This window comes from Akanthomyces muscarius, chromosome 1 (assembly GCF_028009165.1).
Source record: "Akanthomyces muscarius strain Ve6 chromosome 1, whole genome shotgun sequence".
Taxonomy (NCBI): Eukaryota; Fungi; Ascomycota; class Sordariomycetes; order Hypocreales; family Cordycipitaceae; genus Akanthomyces; species Akanthomyces muscarius.
The window spans coordinates 700,968-719,552 of record NC_079241.1 but is presented as its reverse complement, the minus strand read 5'-3'; the positions used below and the strand labels follow the sequence as shown (position 1 = coordinate 719,552).

The following is an 18,585-nucleotide window of genomic DNA, read 5'->3' as shown; positions in this document are numbered from 1 at the left end:
ATTGGAAAATTCTTTCCAGGGGCAGAAAAAGAACCTCCGCTCCACCTCATTTCACGGCTCCTCCCCGCGCAGCTGGAAGAGGAACCCTGCCTGCGACACCGCTAGACAAGGGCGAAATTACAGCACCACTTGCAGCGGAATCGAGGCCGACGAACCCCTATGACGGCCGCGGAGTATACCACTGCTGGGCCTCGCAGGGCCGATGCCAGCAGCACCCACACCAGCATCAGCACCGCGACGCCCAAACTGACGCTGCCGCCCAGGGTGCACACCCTTCCCAAGCCGCTCCCCTCGGACCAGTCCCCCCCTCATACCCATTCTCGCTCTCATCCTCACATTCGAATACAGCGCCCTCACTCGCATTTTGACCTGCGCGGACAGTATGACAGCGACGGTCTCGATCTGAGCCCCAACTCGCTTGGCTTCGCCGACATCTACACCGGCGACGTGCCCACTCTGCCCTGTCCGTCTCTCTCGACCAGCTGGTCCAGCTCGTCCATCGCAGACGACTCCACATCCGCGTCGACAGTTACCAGAGCACACTCCGTCTCCACCACCAGCAGCCCAAGCCAGCCGGGCAGAGGCACCTCGACCGCCTGGAGCCGCTCCAGCAGCCGAACCCGCGACGACGACGCGGTCGACAACGACAACACACCAACGCCCACACCGGCACCAATCCCTGCTGCTCCCACGGCCACCACTGTCATCGTGGGTCAAGCTACTGTGGCTCCCGCTGCCGCTGCCGCTACTTTTGATAGCATCACCACAACTACTATCGACGCAACAAACTCCCTCACCAGGCCGCCTTCCGCTACTCCATCCACCGCCTCCTCAACCGCTCCCTCCTTTCGAAAGCCCGCCCCTGGTCTAGCTGCCCGTCTCAAGGCCTTGGGCTTTGGCTCCTCCAGAAAGTCGGCTCCCAACCCCACACCGCCCACTAGCGACCTCGTCGGCCGTCTCGACGAACACCAGCTACGCCAGCTTGACGAAAAACACATCGCCGGCTCCATCAGCTCCGTCATTTCCAGGAGAGGCCGCCCTTGGAGAGGCGCCGGCGCCTCTTCTACCCTCAAGTCCTTTGCCAGTCAGCCCAACCTGCGCCCGCGTTCTGCTATACCCGACCAGTCCCCGCGACTGCCCGAGATTAGAGCTCCCGATCCTCTCGAGATGGACACCCAAAAGTACCGCCTGCCCGACCACACCAATGGCAATGGCACCAAAGTCACCCTCGAGACAAGGCGCGAGCATCTCCAACGACAACCCCGCGCCCCATCACCCGCCTTGTCGCCAACGCCCCCGCCTCCTCCCCCAAAAGATACACCACCACCTCCCGCGACGCCTCCGCCCACAACACCCCCGGCCGCCTCGGGCCAAGGCGACTATGTCCCTGGTCTTGGCTCCTATTTCACCCCGAACCGCAATCGTCCTGGCTCCATCTACACCCTCTCCCGAGCCTCCTTTGCCAATCAACTCGCCCAGCTCACCTCGCTACAGCTCCCTGATGCCGCTTCGCTCTCGAGTAAGGTTTCTGCCATCCCCACAGCCAGCGCAGCTACCAAGGCTCTCATCAACGCCGCCGACCAGATTCGAAGCTGGATCTCAAAAGCCCAAGAGGTCATTGGAGGCCTCGACAGCGAAGATGATGTCGAGTGGGCGGCGGCCGGCGGCCGTGAAGGCCTCAGCGACGTCGAGATCGCCATTGTACGGTTCGAGGAACTCATCAACGCGTATGTCTCGGCGATTGAGGAACTTCAGCAGCGCGATGATTCTTCCCAGGTCCCCAAGGAAGACACCCATCAAGCTGTATCTCAGATGGAAATCATCCTCGACGAGTGGTCTAAAATCAAGTCCACCCTGCACAGCGTCCGTGGACAGGTTGAGATCGCCATGGAGTGGGAGGAGCTCTGGAACAATGTACTGGGAGACATACAAAGTGAAATGGACGAGCTGAGCCGTCTCGTCTTCGAGATGGAGGAACGCCGCCACAAAACCATCGTTGCCAGCGCCGGCGGCGATAATGTTGACATTGGTGACCTCGAGACGATTGTCGAGGATGGACCAGTCACAATACCCCACGTGAAATCTCCCGGCCGCCTGCCTATATCTACGGCTCCCCTGAGTCCCAGCTCGCCGACCACTCTCAATGCTGCCAGCGCCAGCTTGTCCCAGGATGACTCCAGCCTACTTGCTCTCTTCGCACGCATGCAGCCTTTACGCGCCTCGCTCGACTTCCTACCCATGCGCCTATCCGTCTTTGAAACGAGAGCCGAGAACATATTTCCTACCGCGTGTGACGAGCTCACCATGAGACGAACAGGCCTCGACAACAGCTATCGAAAGCTGGAAAAGGACGCCGAGTCGCTGCGTAAGGAACTAGGTGAGGATAGATGGGTCATTGTCTTCCGTGGCGCCGGTCGCCAGGCGCAAAAGATGCATGAATCTGTCGAGCGGTCTCTCCTTAAGCTTCGCGAGGGCGTCGACGTTAGACTGCACCTCACTAATCCCCCAATCATGACCAAGAAGATAGAGAGCTATCAAGCAAAAAAGCTGCACTATGGCCCCGCCATTGAACGTGTGCTCTCCATCATCGACCGCGGTGTCAAAGACCGTTTGACAGTCAACGGTGAAATATTGCGACTCCACACCGACTTGCAAACGCGCTGGTCAATACTCAAGCAGAATATGCAGGAGATGGACGGCGTCGTGGAAGGGATCATGGCCGACAACAGGAGCAAGCAGCTTCGGGATTCCGTCTCAAGCCTCTTGTCCAACGATCGATCAACGGTTGGTAGTGGCCATGACACGCCTGGAAGCTCACCGCCTTCGTCTGTCATCATGACGAGCCTGGGATTTGACCCGCATACTCCAGTGGCTGCGAAACCCAAGGCTCGCTCACCGAACACTCTTGCATCGTCCAACCGCAGGTACTCATCGCTCCCGGAACCGGCATCGGCATTTTCAAGGCGACAGGCCGCGAGGCTCTCAACCATCCCCAGCTCTTCCGCGGGCACTCCCGTGCCAGGCAGCGCAATTCCCCGACCTCCGTCTACTCTGGACCATCGTCCCCGCTGGAATACATCAACAAAAACTCACGAGCTGGACACCGGCCTAAAGTACAGCCAGGCTCCTCATCCGCCGTCACAACATGCAAGCCCGAACACGCTCGCGACACCCAACCGACGCATTGCCTCCGCAGCCTCCCCTGCCAGTACTGGCTCAAAACTGCCCACCATGCGCAACATTTTCCACCGCGCCACCTCGGAATCGCCCCAAGTGGAACGAACGCCTTCTAGAACCAGCCACTCTCGCATGGGAATCCGAGAGCGCCTCGCCTCGCCAGGGCCTTACGCCCAGCAGACGCTGGCCAAGAAGTCTTCCATGAGTGCCATAGGCAACCGTCGTACATCTCTTCAGCCGCCTCGTGCTGGCCACGGCGTCGAAGAGGGCCAGAGCCGACCAGCGAGCTCGCTGGCCTCACACAGAGAAAGCCTCTTGCCCAGAATGCCTGGTCGATCCAGCCCGATGCTGTCCCGCAAAAAGGACACGACAGACCCCAATAAGCCTCGCTGGCGATTTTGAAAAGGAGAAAAAGACGAGAGAGGAATACAATTACTCGGACTTGACTAGTAATGTCCTATTGAAAAGGTACACATATGGACTGTACGTCGAGGGACAGATGCATTACTATTTTGTGTTTTTGGTTTTTTTTTAATGCAAGCATCTTTCTAGCAGGCAGAGTTGGTTTTCTGTTCTTTATAAAATGGTTTGGTACGTCTCTTGTTTTTATTATAGATGCACACGCGCGCTCTGTCACACAATGGCCATGATATCCTAGCGGCGGAGTTTACGGAAATCGCTTTCTTTGTTCTCTATTGCTTCAAAACCTGAGATCCGATCAATTACTCCTTCTAAGATTTAATTATGCCTCTTTTCCTCGTCTTTTCTTTCTTTTGCTATTGCTTCTGCATCCTTTGTCAACCTGTCTTGTTGCATCAAAAAAAAGTGTATGTCCTCATTAGCCAGAGAGAGCAAGTACGTATGTATATGTATGATTAGTGAGAGCGGAGGCGCATCATAAATAAAACATTGTATAACAAAACTGCCAAAGGCACATGGTGTTCGTCCTTCATTCTGATCATGGTAACGGTGATGACGGTGATGACGTTCTTAATGTTCGCATTCTTGACACGCGTGTAGATGAATGACTGTCAAATGGTTTCACATTATCGTCTTCTTCCTCTTCTAGATGCAAGTGTGCTAATCGTGTAATAATGGCTTGTAGCCAGAGAATGCTGACAGAGAGCCGCCAAAGCAAACCAAAAAAAAACTCCAAGATATGATGCATCGTAATGAGCCTCCCCCATCCTCCCCTAGTAACCGCTATATGCAACTCTTCAACACATGTCATGCCTCGTGGGTTTTACAACGGCATCAGACCAATCCCCCCACCGGCCTTCTTCACAATCTTGCCGTCCTTCCTGGCCCCAGATGGTCGCGACGCACCGCCGCCGCCGCCACCTCCCCCAAAACCAGAACCAGAAGCATAAGCAGAGCCACCGCTAGATTTCCGACTAGAGTTGCCACCACTCGCATTGCGCTTCTTCACTCCTCCGTTTCCTTTGCGCCTGTAATTCTTGCCCCTTCCGCCGCCACCACCCGCTCCGCCTCTCGCCCACGACGGTTTCGATCGAGCTTGGCTCTGCGATGCAAATTCACGAGACTGATTCGCTTCTTCGAGGCGAGCATGAAATGCTGAGACGTCGGGATGGGTCCGCTGTGGTGGTGCGAAAAAGTGCGAGGTTTCGCCTAAGCTCGGCTCTGCGTCCTCGTCCTCAAATTCAATGTCAGAGCTGATGAGGTCGACAATGTCCTCGTCATTCTCGTCATCTTCGCCCGTCATTTCCAGAAACATTTCATGATGCTTGCGCAGGAGTGGAAGCAGCTTTGGACCATGCTCTCTGACCTTGTCAGCATCGATACCGGGAATGCGACCCATGCGCTCCATGTTGGTGGTCCAGTTGAGAGCCATCTCTTGAAAGTCCTTCTCGCTAAAAAGCGGCCGTCGAAGCTCCTTCTTGTTGCGGATATGCTCTTCAACTTTTCGGGCTTCCTGCACAAAGCCAGCGACGATATCCTGGTGTAACTCAGAGAGATCTTCCAGACGCTTCTTGGAGTGGATCGGAGGACCAAACGGTGACGGTGCCTTTGCTTGTGTAGCGGCCTGCTTTTCTTTTTGCTTGCTGCTTGGTTTGGCTGGTCGGTGGCTGGGTAGTTCGGCAAAGGCGTCGTGCTCATCGTCATCATCCTCCTCTTCCTCATCCGAAATGACGAAGCCATCATTGGCATACCCGTGCGAAGTTGCTGGATAATCATCCTCATCCTCGCTATCAAGCACTCGCGCGCGCGCGCGGCGTTTATCCACAGGCGAAGAAACATATGTCGATTGCAGGTTGAGCGCTTCTTGACCCTTTACTTTCTTGGTCTTTTTCGTGGATGGCTTTTTGCTTTTTGCAGCTTTCGGACGCGGCTCGTCCATCGGCGCCTTCAACATCAACTTCCGCTGCCGATTCAGGTATTTATTCGCCTCGAGCCCTACGACCAGATACGGGATAGCCATGCCATACTTGGTAACGACGTTGTTCTCGGCCAAACCTTTCTCTGCCACAAGTTTGTCAATCACAAGGACGACTTGGTGCTTCATAAGCCCCTTACAGTCGCCATAGAATTCGTCGGACAGACGCTGCTCGTGCTTAGGATACCCTTTACCGATTAGAATATCCGCGCACTGGACAGCGGTTACCTTTTCTTGGCGCCGGACAACTTGGATGACGGATCTGGCACACTCTGAAAAGTCCTTTTGCTCGAATATTTTTCCTGATCGGCAATTGTCGCATGACTTCTGGCACTGTGCTGCAGTGAAATCCTCACCAAAGTACCGCAATACTTCTGTTCGGCGGCAGTCAGACTCGTTGTCACAGAATGCGGTGACTCTGTTCAGCATTGCCATCTGTCTCTCTTTTTGCTCTGCGTTGCCTTCACCATCCAAAATCATCTTCTTGAGAACCGTTATGTCTCTTCTGCCGTAAAGAAGAATGCAATCTGATGGTTTACCGTCTCTCCCTGCACGGCCGGTCTCCTGGTAGTAACCCTCCAAGCTCTTTGGCAGTCCGTGGTGAATGACAAATCGTACATCCGGCTTGTCAATGCCCATTCCGAAAGCGATGGTGGCAACAACCACCTTGATGGTGCCTTTCTGCCACCGAGTCTGCACATTGACCTTCTCCGGGGGTGTCATGCCAGCATGGTAGTGGTAGGCAGAGATGCCTTGTTCTCGGAGTCGTTCTGCGACGCTTTCAGTTCCCTTTCGGGATAGTGCATAGACAATACCGGTCTTGCGAGCATAATCGGATTTGATCAATTTTGCGATGTAATCGACTGAGCTGACAGACGATCCCTTGGGTCGGACCTCGTAATATAAATTTGGCCTGTTGAAGCTTTGTGAAAAGATTTTGCAGTTCCTCATGCCTAGGTTATGTCGTATGTCAACGATGACATTTTGCGTGGCAGTAGCCGTCAGCGCCATGACAGGAACGTTGGGAAACTTTCTTCGCGACTCGCCGAGGGTTTTATAATCCGGGCGAAAGTCATGGCCCCATTGACTGACGCAGTGCGCTTCGTCAATCACCAGCCTAGCAAACTTGCCATTGTTATACAACTTTTGCAAGGCATTGTTGAATGCCATATTCTTGCTGATCATTTCTGGTGTGATATAAAGCAGCTCGATAAAGTGCTCAGGGCTGCGTTCTCCAAAGGCGTTCATCACTTGCCGTTTATATTCAGCGGAGCACTCGCCATTGAATGCGACGGCCTGGATGCCAAGTGCTTTCATGTGGTCCACTTGATCCTGCATGAGACTTAACAACGGAGAAATGACAATCGTGACACCCCGAGTCTTGCCCGTTCGAACGACTGCAGGAAGCTGATAGCAGAGCGATTTACCACCGCCAGTAGGCATCAGAACAAATGCATCCTGGCCTGACAGGGTTGCGTTTATGGCTTCCAGTTGGTTCTGTCGAAATCCTTTCATGCGAAATCGATCTTTCAGCATCTTTTGCACTTCTGGAGACCAAGGAAACTTCATCAGGTGTGGGGGGATGGTCAGTTCTGGTTGTGATGGAGCTGTTGGCTTTCGCGATGTCGAACGGGCTCTGGACACGGGTGCAGCATTTCCAGACGTTTCAGAGAAGACTCGACGGCTCCTGGGGGACTGCTCTTTACCAGATTGCTGGCTTTCGTAGTCTTGCGCGAACGCTAGCATATCTGCATCGTCGCTAAACTCGCTGAACTCGTCTCGATCACGCTGCGGCATGATGTGGCTCGCAGTTTTCGAAGCTTGTTTGACAGAGCGAGGAGGAGGGAGCATAACGTCGTCATCAAACTCGGACATCAGCTCGTCTTCAAATGGGTCAGCGTCTTCGACTGTTATTGGCCCTTTATGACTGGCAACATGATGTAGCGCTTGACTGGTAGGGGCTCTGGGAAATGGCACATCAGCCCTTGACGCGGCTGGCCCGGTCGCAAAGCTGTTGCCATTGGCGGCATAGTGGTGCATATAACTGGAGCCAGGTGTCCCTCCCAGTTGGGTTTGGTGGACAACTTGCGTCCCATGCATCATTCCCGGCTGAGTATCCAAACTGGGCTCTGACATGTTGACTGTCACTCCTGGTGGATGTTGCGTTCCAAGCACAACGTTTCCAGATTGAGAAGTACCATGGCCATCTGCCGTGTCCAGACAATCCGCTTCCTCAACGCCGGCCTCAGTAAGCTCTTTCAACAACTCTTTCTCTTTCTGTTCCACTATGTCGGTAATTTCGTCAAGTTTTGCTTCGTCCTCGTCGGTTTCGATCCCTTCCACGTACGCCTTGGCGACTTGAGCGGCGAGAGCTTCCCGCTGATCGCACATCTCAACGTAGGAGCGAAATGATACAGCAAGAGCTTCGAGAGACTTCTTTTGCTTCAACAGGCGTTCTTTTTCTGCTTTAATTCCTTCACGTTTATCCTTTGTACATCGCGAATCTATCGCCTGCCTGAATTCGCGTGCGTTTTGCTGAATGAGAACATCCAGTTGCTGAAATTTCTTGTCCAATATATTAGGATTTTGTGACAAATATGACAGTATACGTGGTGCCTGGCTAGAGTGTGAGTCATTTTGTGGCGGTAACATGACGACGTCGTCCGTTGATGGGTCGGATGAAGCAGTCGCTCCAAGCTGTGGTTGAGGCAAATCCGCTATTGCTTGGCTGGCTTCGGATTGCAGGACTCGCGTTTGTCGGCTCTCCTGAGAGGTGTTTGCGATCTTGAAAGAGGGTGGTGTTACAAACTCATCATCGGAGTCGGGAATGAAGTGTTCAACGCGCTCAGCGGGTATATTCGTGCTTTCTGCGGGCTGGAGGCAGATCGAAGGCGTTGCTATAGTGTTCAATTTGTCGTTGTTTGGTGTCCTATTTCGATCTTGCGAAGATTCAGGCACTCTATTCCGGGATGGAGAAAGGTCGAGTTGAGGTCGTTTAGCGGCAACAGCTCGACTTGGGGATGAAAAGTCGTCGGGAACACTGCTGATGGAATCGAGCCTCGCTTTCCGCGCGGATGGTGTTTGTTTTTCTGCATCTCGTTTCTGGTGGCGCTTGAGACTAGTTGAGCCTTTCTTTCGAGACGAGGGCATCTTGGCCGGGGTTGACATTGGGGGCTCAGTGCCGAGCATTTCGTAAACATCAGCGAAGGGCTCGTCGAATTCCGCTAACCCATTGATGTCGCTGCTCTTTCTCTTTTTGCCACTCCTCGGTTGTGAGGACGACGTGCTCTTGTCACCAGATGATTGTATAGCCACCTCTTTGACAAACTCCAATGATTCGACCGAATGCAATGTGTCCGTCGTTAAATCCATACATTCGAGGTCGTCGGCATCGAGGTCTGCGAAATCTAATCCAATACTCGAAATGGGCTGCTGGTATGCGGCTTTCGGTTTGCTGGACGAGTATTTGATGGGATCCTTCCGCGAGCTCGAAGGCGGCTCCCTCCGACTCGAGCTGGTTTTGACATCGTAAATGGTCGAAGCAGAAGATTTCGGTGTCGTATTTCCGGCTTGCTGAATCACTAAAGACGGCTTTTTGGACTTTGTTGTCGAAGTCAAGCGGCCCATGTTGTCCTGAGACAGCTGGGCCGTGTCGCGAGCTGGTGGTTCGTGGCCGCTCCTCTCGTGGAGGCCATTTACCGGCAGGCTGGACAAAGGCTGACTTTCGTGTGAGCTTTGCGGCTTCCCCTGCCGTCTCAGAACCTGCGAATTGGTGCTGGGAGGCGGGATTGAATCGGAGGCGTCTGAAGCGCCGAGATACAGTCCAGTGGGTGTTGGAAGGTCGAGCTGCCGTGGTGTTGATAGGGAAATGTTGTTGAGCAACCAGGTCAGATGATCGGCAAGATTGTTGCGAGTCATGAAGCTGACAACTTAGCTTCTAGACGAGGAGAAAAAAAGGGTATTTCGGCGACATTTGACAATTGATATCACGATAACGGCTCTCTTTGTGGTGTGCCACTACCGTGAAGCTCGCGCCGTCGTGCCTGCCCAAGCTAGTGGGGTCCGCGTTTGAGACGCGTCGGTTAGTCAGCGAGATGCGAAAACACGTGATGACGGGTTGGTGGCGGCGCTGTAAGTGGTCAAACTGGCTAGGTCAAGGAAGATGCAGCATTGTAAGAAGCAATGTAGCTCATTGATGCTTCATCGTGAGAGTTTGATATTTGAATTAAATCTCTTGTATCAAGCTTCTGATGTTGGTGTCAACCGCGCTCAGAAAACCATTTGGTCAGGAAAGAGCGGCCATCCAGCCATGTAGAGCGGGCGCCGAGCTAGGCCCAAAGTCATGCAGGTACCAGTGCCAAACCGAAGAAGAAAAAAAGAAAGATGAGACTTCATGTCCTGCAGCTGAGACTATGGACTGCTCATGTCCATGACGAGGATGTTTTACTCTACGCCAACAAGCAGCGCCCGGGTGCGACAACACGGTGATCCCAAGTCTTGCACTGAGACCCGTGCGTTGCAGTGTTCAGAAACATTAAAGCAATGACCAAATTGCGATCCGTCATTAGACATGCATTACCATGCGAGAAAAAATCTTCAAGGATTGCACACCGCAAATTACGGCTTCATTTACACGAACGAGGCCATCGCATGCACGAGCTTAGGTGGGGAGCGGCTGTCGGCGGCATCGGCGGACTGGCAAACAGGCCTGGCCGGGGCCGCAGCTCCAAGGCTGCAAGCCTGCAGTGCGGCTCCGGCTGCCGGGCGGAAGACGGTTGGCCGAATCGGGCAATGCCCAACTTGATGCGGGTTAAAGTCAGCTGCCGCTTTAGTTGGTCCCATCCTCTCGGGCGTCTAATTCCTGTGACTCTCGCAAGAATGACCGCAATTCTTCTCTAAAGCGGCGACAGTCTACTCTCACTCAGAATCCAGTTTTCCTCATCCCCCCGACGTCAAACCCGCGTCCGCATCGAGAGGATGCTTGTTCCCGTGTGGATCCTGGTTTGACACAGTTTAAATTTTCTGGGTGATGCGGCTGTCGGTTTGTGCCGATTACATCTTTAATAAATGGAGGACTGGCTGCCACTTCTTCCAATTTTAATACTGGGTTCCTTTGAAGTAGTCCTCCACTCAACCGCCTCTTCTCTTTGCTGTGTTGCTCGCCTATCTTATTTAGTCCAGCACTCAATTACAGAGTGAAAGCAATCTCATGCCTGTCATCTCTCGCTCCGCTCCGCTCTTCGTAACCCGTCGCAATGACCAAATCAGAAGCTGTCACGGATTATGTGGCAAGCCCAACCGCCTCTGGCCACTCGTCCGATGACGAGCACCAGACGAGCAGCATCAAGACGATTCCTCCCAGAAATACAGTCGTCACTCACTTTACTCACGAAATTCGCCCAACTTTGTTTGCCGAGTTACAACTGCTGATACTCACATTTTGCACGGGCATTCAAGGTACGTCATGTCTGCCATACTGCGCGTACTGATCCCACCGCTAACTGACCCTCTTCGCGCAGACGCCACGACCTTTCCCGACTACCACTGCTTCGCTTCCAACCAGACCGGCAATACTGTGTTCCTGTGCTTGGCAATCGTCTTTCCCCAGTTCAATGGCGACATGTTTATCACTCCCAACATCGGCATGGCTCTGGGTGTCTTCCTCGGCGCCGGCTGGCTTACCGGACAGCTCAGCCACATTGTCGGCCCTCGCAAGCGCTGGTGGCTCATCCTCTGCAACCTGATCCAAACCGCGCTCGTGTTCGCTGCCGCCGCGGTACAATACAAGTTTGGTGTCAAGGAGCGTGGCCCATCTGCTCTCGCCGTCATTGGCCTGCTGGCCAGCGCTTCGGGCAGCCAGGTCGTCCAGTCCCGCAGTCTCGCCATGACGGAAATCAGCACCGCCATGGCAACAGCCGCATGGGTCGACTTGATGATTGACCAGAAGCTCTTTGTTATCAAAAACCGCCCTCGCACGCGCCGAGTGGCTTTTCTCGTCGCCCTCGTCGCTGGTTGCCTGATCGGTGCCCTAATCTACAAAGAGGTTGGGTCTGCGACTGCCATTGCTGTTTCCGGCGCTGGAAAACTTATCGTCACGCTCATGTATCTTTTTACGAATGCGGAAAAGGAGCAAGAAGACACTTCATTGGCCTGATTTAAAGAAATCCAAGGCGCCATTTCACGCATTCACGACATTGCATTGGCATCATACATAGGTCTCGGCGTTTCTTTTCATTCCGCTCTTCATTGGGATTTAGCATCATAATAGCGATAGAGGATTTTACTTTTGGCATAGACAAAACACTTTTTTCAATTTTTCATGGCCAATGCGGTCTCGTCTCTTATTTGATAGTCAAATTATCTGCAGAATTTATACAAAGTTGATCACACTTACAACATCGTGACGCGCAAGCCACTCTGCTTTCGAGGCTCGCCTAGCAATTCATCAGTATTATTACGATCCCCTTGTCATTCGGCTATTTTGCGGTCAATTGAATTCTAACTGCTCAAAGTTTCTCATTATTGAGCTGTTATTGACCCATGTGTTCGAACAATTTTTTGTGTACCAGTTTCGGCAGGGTGACACGCGAATACGACTGCGCCGGACAGCCTTTCGCGACTTGGCATTGTAGCAGAGGCTCGCCGACCGAAAACACATTTGTCTGGACATCTCGGAACAGACACAATTTTCCCTCATCTTTCTGGCCTGATTGAATCAGTCAGACAGATTCCTCGGCCAGCCCGAGCGTCACAAGCTGCTCGGATTCGGCGGACTACGCAGTCAGCTCAGCTGCGCCAGCGCCAATAAGTCTCAGATGTGGAAACGGCCATCTTCATTCTCGGTAGCATCAGTACCTCGAAGCAAAATTGGCATTATTGAACACTTTCTTGCAATGCTCGGTATTCCTTGCCCGATGTGCTGGCGTGCCTTGTGGCGGCCGCAGTAGTTTCAAGCCTCCAGCACGTGGTCGTTTTATGCACACAACTGTTTTTCAGTTGCATCAAGCTAGCACTGCTGCTAGCTATTCATTTTTGAAGCGTATGCAATCTGCAGAGCTGAAATCTTGTGGCGTACCCCATCTTTTATTCGGTATTTGCCCCTGCACAAGTCTGCATGTCTGACAGGCGGCTGGGCTTAGACGAAACGACAATTCTTCAGGAACGACAAGTAAATTAAAAGATTAAATAGTATGTAGCTCACTAGATTGTGGCGATGCCTCGGTATAATGTCGTCTTGTTATACAACTGTGCACATGTGCTCACAATAATGTTGGAAGCTCCAGGCTTGCGCCATCTTTCGCGCCCTCTCTTCTACTTTTCTTTTCTTCTGGCCAGAAAATAGTTGTGAGCTCTACACCCCCAAATCGGTCTCGATGTGCCATGCTATTAACCTGCATTGGTGTCACCAGGCTCGGTGAGCCCATGGCCTGCGAAACACTGCTGGGGCGCGGGTTACGAGTGGTAGTTGTTCGAGTAGGTGTTGCCATAGTGTCTTTTTTGGTGTTTAACACATTGTCGCTGGAAAATAGAGGTATTCCAGAAGAACCGCTGCGCTGCATTATACCTATCATTCCATATGTGGCTGACAAGGTTTGAGGGTGATGTCCAGCAGATACCAACTGACCCGCATGTCGTGGCGAGGACCGGCATCAATATTTCTGCAATGCAATTGACGTATCAAACAGGCACTCCATTCATCATAGCGCCCAACAGAAAAGGTCGTTTTTTTTCCCTTATCGGTCCGATCAATTACCCCAGGGGCATCTCCGGGACAGCAAGCTGCGGAGAGCGGAGGGCCGTTCACACTGAGCTACTGGTACCTTAGCCACGGCTGAACTTCCGTGCCTGTCAATTCGGCGGCTTCGGCATCGTTTAGCACCGTGTTGCTCTGTAGCACTGCCGGTTTCCCGTGCAAGTGTATCTCCTGTGACGCGTTCGCCCGAGCTAGCCTCGTTGTTCCGAATGTCGAGTGGGTAGCGAAGGGTGCAGTAAGAAGCCACGGACTTGGCGAACGAGCCGGCAAAGCAGTGCTGGCCTAGAAGTACGGCTTGTGTTATGCCCGCTATACATAGCAAGCGAACTATCGGTATTGAGTTTACTTTTACTAACTAGTCTCCGATATGCGTGGCCAGCGCCACCCCCGCATAAGACACCCCGGAAGCCCGCTGGTCAGTTTGCTGTGGAGGGCTAGGCAACTAGTAGTAAGTGCTCGGGCTGCTCTCGGCCGAGAACATGCAGACAAAGGCGTCGCAATTACCAGGCTATTGTAACTTCTGAACAATTGGGTTTCACTATTTTACCCAGATTTAACGCCGCCCATCTAAAATAAAAGCAGGAAAGAGACTTCACTCTCACGTGGGTGACAAAGAAAGACGCCACTTAAACATGTAGAAGTAGCGGCTTACAGATACTCTCTCTTATTATTATTTTTAGTTCCCTATTTTCTTTATTCTTTTGAGCCTTCTGTTCTTCTTTGTTCTTTTCTTTTCCCTTGTTGTTCTTAATTGGGTTCTTTCTACAGTAGCTAAAAGCCACCAGCGTCTAGTTTTGCTAGTCGCTTGACCTTGTAACAGAAATCCCAACTGCCTCCCTTGCATTGTGATGTAGCGTGTCGCAGCAATCGATTTGCGGCACGAGCTTCGAATTCTAACTCACGAAGTACAGTGAACAATATGAAGACAGATCTGTAATATCCCGGTAAGCCACTCACGCGCGTCGTTTAGTTGTCAGTCGCGGTGCTGTCAGGCAGTATAGGAGCCGATCTTCTAGGTTGGACCCATACGTGCTTCCCCATCTTGCGGCTGATCAGTGTTCTCAGTAGTAAGCAGGGCTGGGGACGGGCCGATACAGTGGCAGTGTAAGTGTGCCAATAGCCTGACAAGGAAGGTGTTAGTTGACCGCCTGTATAGATCAGCACGAGAAGCTGGTTTCGGCTTCCGCAAATATTATATCCGCCAAGCTCGAAAATCTGTGGAGGGGACAATTCATTTTCCACCGCAACTCCAAAGTTATTGCATGGATTGCGGTTTTCGGATTTACTGGTAGCGACTGCTGTCGAAAGAAACGGAAGCATTGCTCAAGAATGCATAGCTCGCCAAGGTAGTAAAACTCGCCACGTACAATTAATCTGTGAGCAATGGAAGAATCTGCCTTTTTCTACCATTAACCGAGGTCTCTATCTTGCTATAGGTCACCAGGTGTAGTAATCGGCCGTGGCCACAAACTCAACCAACCCGCACCATGCACCCCATAACTAATTAGCGAGATGATCGACAACAAGTAGAGTTGCGGGGGCGGAGCATGTTCCTGGCTGGGGTAAATGTCCGCGAACGCCCACGCAAGTGCCGGGTTCTGCGATGGGGGAAATATGCAAGAACCACAAAATACCATGGACAATCAGGAGGGGCACAAAGTTGAAGAAGAAAGTTAGAAAACTTCTCCATACAGCATGACCGAAATAAAACGCAGCCAAGTCTCGGAACACCGTTGCTTGGCATGTAAGCAACCAGCGCCACCGTGGCCGAAGCGGCTGAGGTCCCGTGGCGAAAACCGCGCGAAGCACGCTGCAGTATGCGATACAGAGGTGGACGAGGGCTAGCAAATACATTTCAGAGAAGGAATAATGCAGTTTCAGTGCAGGTTCCGAACAAGCCGCACCCTCTGTGCGGAACGATGGTCCCCCAGCTGGCGCTATATTTGACTTTTCGTGGAGCTTCCAGCGGCAGATCGGCACTCTTGGACACCGGACGAGTAGGCGCTACCGCAACCCACCCCGGAGTTTGAGGCCATGTGACGCCAGCATGAAACCTGGGAGATGGGCTGTTGGTATCGGTGCAATGTCCCAATTTGGGAATAGCTGCCAAAGTAAAAAAGCCTCGCATAATCGACCTGCACCGGCGTGCGACTTTGTTCAGCCTCCGCTACCTCCGGCCAGATGGTGCGCCGCGCGGGCGGGCAGCCGTCGTGTAAGCTGCCAGGCACCTGTGATAGGTCACTCCCCACCACCAGCACGCGAGATGTGTAGCAAAGGATTATAGATTTCATTTCTCTCGTTTTTCTATAAAGAGTAGTGCTGCCGCTCTCGAAGGAAATGTAGGGAAAGACTGGGCTGTATCACTCGAGGAAAGGCATCGGCGCGGTCCATACCAGGTGCACAAGGCAATTTCCAACATATCCTTTCTTCCACTTAATACATAGAGAGTTGCATACTTCCACCTACAATATGCAACCTCTCAGCCTGCTCCTGGCTGCCCTCTTTGGCACCGCCGCCCTTGCCGTGCCCACCTCCTTTGATCATGACTACTCCGAACTGGCGGAGCGTGGCGTGGACATTAACAATTTCATCAATGCCATCCTCAACTACTTCCCCGGCCAGATGGCTCTCCAGGACGCCTGTTCCATCATCGGCAAGGGCGAGACCCTGCTAGGCAAGGCCTTTCAGCTGCTGCCCGACTCCAACAGCAACGGCTGCGACGACGTGACCATTGTCTATGCGCGCGGCACCTGCGACCCCGGCAACGTTGGCATCCTCGTCGGGCCGCCCTTCTTCGCCGCCGTCGCAGCCGCGATTGGTGGCAAGAGCCTCAACGTCCAGGGCGTTGCCTACCCGGCCAGCATCGACGGGTATCTCAGCGCCGACAAGGCCGCCGGCCAGACCATGTAAGTCGGCCAAGGCACAAAGTGCTCCGCATCTCAAACTCGATAAATGTTGTGTATATACTGATGTTGTCAAAACAAAACAAAAGGGCCCAGATTGTACGTGATACTCGCGCTGCCTGCCCGAACACCAAGATTGTCATCAGCGGCTACTCGCAAGGCGGCTTCGCGGTCCATAACGCGGCGGATGCGCTGGGTGGCGACATGTCCAATGTCAGCGCCGCCGTCATCTTTGGCGACCCCATGTCCCACACGCCCGTGGCCAACATTGACGCGAGCAAGGTGCACGTCGTGTGCCACGAAGGCGACGACATCTGCAACCAGGGCGCTCTCATCTTGCCCCAGCATCTCACGTATGCCATTGATGCCGCATCTTCCGCGGCTTGGCTGGCATCGAAGATCTGAGCCTTTGGCCATGGTCAAGTTTATAACGAGTATAATTTGTATATAGTCACAAGTGTATATATTGCGTAAATTCTATGATGTTATGAAATCAAGTATTTGCGTGTTAATGCAACAGAGGGTGCCATTTGTGTCCAAAAAAAAAAATAGAGTAATTTGCCTATACCATGGTGCTTGTTTTCCTTTTTGCTTTGTCTGCAGTACATTGTTGGGTGTCGAACAGGACGTGCGATCCACGCCAAGAACTACTTCCTTTAGCATTAGATAGTATTTGAAGTAGATACTGGGCCGCATCTCAAGTAAATTTGGATCTGCACTCGGGCGCTGCTATATCCTACGGTATGCAAAATTTGAAGTCTCTGTAGATGTTGAAAATTATAGAGTTTAGCCACACATGTCAAAAGTCAATGCCAAATTGGCAGTTAGTGAGGGTGCTTAGCAAAGGTGATTGGCTGGTGCTACAGAGTCCGTATGGGGCCGAAGATAGTACAATCTGCCGAAGGGCATCGGCCGATAACTTTGCGGGTTGCCGATCAACATCGGCCGATGAAATCGAGCTCTAAAGTAGAGTATCGCTGTATTGCTCAACTATAAAAGTCTCTATAATTCCGACCGCTGGTGGAATTACTTTCCTCTACTGCTCCTTCATTAAAATATCACCATTCTCCTCAGTGTTTACTAATACGTTTCTCACAATGAGCTCCACCAACACCGAAACCAATCAGCCAGAGGCAATGCAGCAGCTCATCGAGAGCTATGCGCAGCTCTTTAAGAATGGGCAGAGATCGCCCATCCTACGTCGGCCATCGGAGTACGGAATGGCCTACGAAGACATTTTTTTTCCTTCGCTGGATGGGACGGTACTGCAAGGCTGGTTCATCCCCGCCCCCCAGTCCCAAAAGCTCATCATTGCCAATCACCCCATGACCTGCAACCGCTATGGCTATCCTGGCCATCTAGATGGTTACGATGGTTTTGGAGGCTTCGAGGTCAATTTCCTGCCCGACTACAAGGCTCTCCACGATGCGGGCTTCAGCATCATAGCTTACGATCTCCGCAACCACGGCATCTCAGCGCAAGGGTCCGGCGGTGTCTGCGGCGCACTGGGGTACTACGAAGCTCGCGATGTTGTGGGCTCGCTGCTCTATGCGCGGAAGCGACCCGAGACAAAGAACAATTCCATTGGCCTCCTCAGCCGATGCATGGGCGGCAACTCAACCATCCATGCCATGTCGCACTTCCCATCTTATTTTGGCGACGACATCAAGTCCATGATTCTGCTGCAGGCTGTGTCGGGCCATGCTTTCGTGGAGCAGGGCGCCAAGAACGCCGGTCTTGATGTCGAGGCTACCGTTACTGCGTTTGACAAGCGCATCCACGACCTCACGGGCTTCAGGCTCAAGGAGCTCACGCCGATCCCTCTGGCCAGAAATGTCACGGTGCCGACATTGGTCGCCCAAGTCCGCAACGACTGTCTGATCGACACCAAGGACACGCAGGAAATCTTTGACGCTTTGTCATCCAGCGAGAAGGACATAATTTGGATCGAGAATAGCACACGCAGATTTGACGGATACAACTATTTTGCGAAAAATCCTGAGCGCATGGTGGAGTGGTTTACCAAGTTCGTTTAGAATGTATATATTTGTGTTCGGTTGATGGAGCCCATAACCATCGCCTCCAGCGGCTCGACTGTCTGTATCGTCATAAAATATGGCAAACTCAAATCAGACTTAGTTTCAATCAAGTTGCATTCAATACTGTGATGTGGAAAAAAAAGCTTTGAGTTTATTCTTTTACTTGTTACTTGGCTGGTACTCCAACCTCCAGAAGGACCAGATCACCCCTAAATTACAAGGCTCACGCGACTGTTCCAATGTAATGGGTTTCCCTCTTCAAAACACATATAAATATAGGAATATATATATTATACCCTTTTATTCTAGGGATTTCGT

At 52.5% G+C, this 18,585-nt stretch overlaps 5 protein-coding genes across 6 annotated transcripts; 4 read left to right on the top strand and 1 right to left on the bottom strand.

The window, feature by feature from the left end:
* Window positions 1-159: 159 nt before the first annotated feature.
* LMH87_005147 (uncharacterized protein) lies at window positions 160-3,579 on the top strand (the record flags this gene model as incomplete). Its single annotated transcript, XM_056202812.1, has 1 exon — window positions 160-3,579. The coding sequence occupies one exon, from the start codon at window positions 160-162 to the stop codon at window positions 3,577-3,579; it is 3,420 nt and encodes a 1,139-aa protein (XP_056058331.1).
* An 841-nt stretch (window positions 3,580-4,420) lies between these two features.
* Window positions 4,421-9,490, bottom strand: LMH87_005146 (uncharacterized protein; the record flags this gene model as incomplete). 2 transcript variants are annotated; one of them, XM_056202810.1, is made up of 2 exons in its annotated part: window positions 4,421-6,391; window positions 6,446-9,490. In XM_056202810.1, the coding sequence occupies 2 exons, from the start codon at window positions 9,488-9,490 to the stop codon at window positions 4,421-4,423; spliced, it is 5,016 nt and encodes a 1,671-aa protein (XP_056058329.1). The 2 variants fall into 2 exon arrangements, with proteins under 2 accessions (XP_056058329.1, XP_056058330.1); XM_056202811.1 differs by lacking the exon at window positions 6,446-9,490 and having other exon boundaries at window positions 4,421-5,029.
* Window positions 9,491-10,827: 1,337 nt separating this feature from the next.
* On the top strand, window positions 10,828-11,726 carry LMH87_005145 (uncharacterized protein; the record flags this gene model as incomplete). Its single annotated transcript, XM_056202809.1, has 2 exons — window positions 10,828-11,029; window positions 11,092-11,726. 2 exons carry the CDS (start codon window positions 10,828-10,830, stop codon window positions 11,724-11,726), a joined length of 837 nt encoding a protein of 278 aa, XP_056058328.1.
* Window positions 11,727-15,794: 4,068 nt separating this feature from the next.
* Window positions 15,795-16,633, top strand: LMH87_005144 (uncharacterized protein; the record flags this gene model as incomplete). The annotated part of the gene is made up of 2 exons (XM_056202807.1): window positions 15,795-16,231; window positions 16,318-16,633. The coding sequence occupies 2 exons, from the start codon at window positions 15,795-15,797 to the stop codon at window positions 16,631-16,633; spliced, it is 753 nt and encodes a 250-aa protein (XP_056058327.1).
* A 692-nt stretch (window positions 16,634-17,325) lies between these two features.
* On the top strand, window positions 17,326-18,264 carry LMH87_005143 (uncharacterized protein; the record flags this gene model as incomplete). The annotated part of the gene is made up of 1 exon (XM_056202806.1): window positions 17,326-18,264. The coding sequence occupies one exon, from the start codon at window positions 17,326-17,328 to the stop codon at window positions 18,262-18,264; it is 939 nt and encodes a 312-aa protein (XP_056058326.1).
* Window positions 18,265-18,585: the final 321 nt, after the last annotated feature.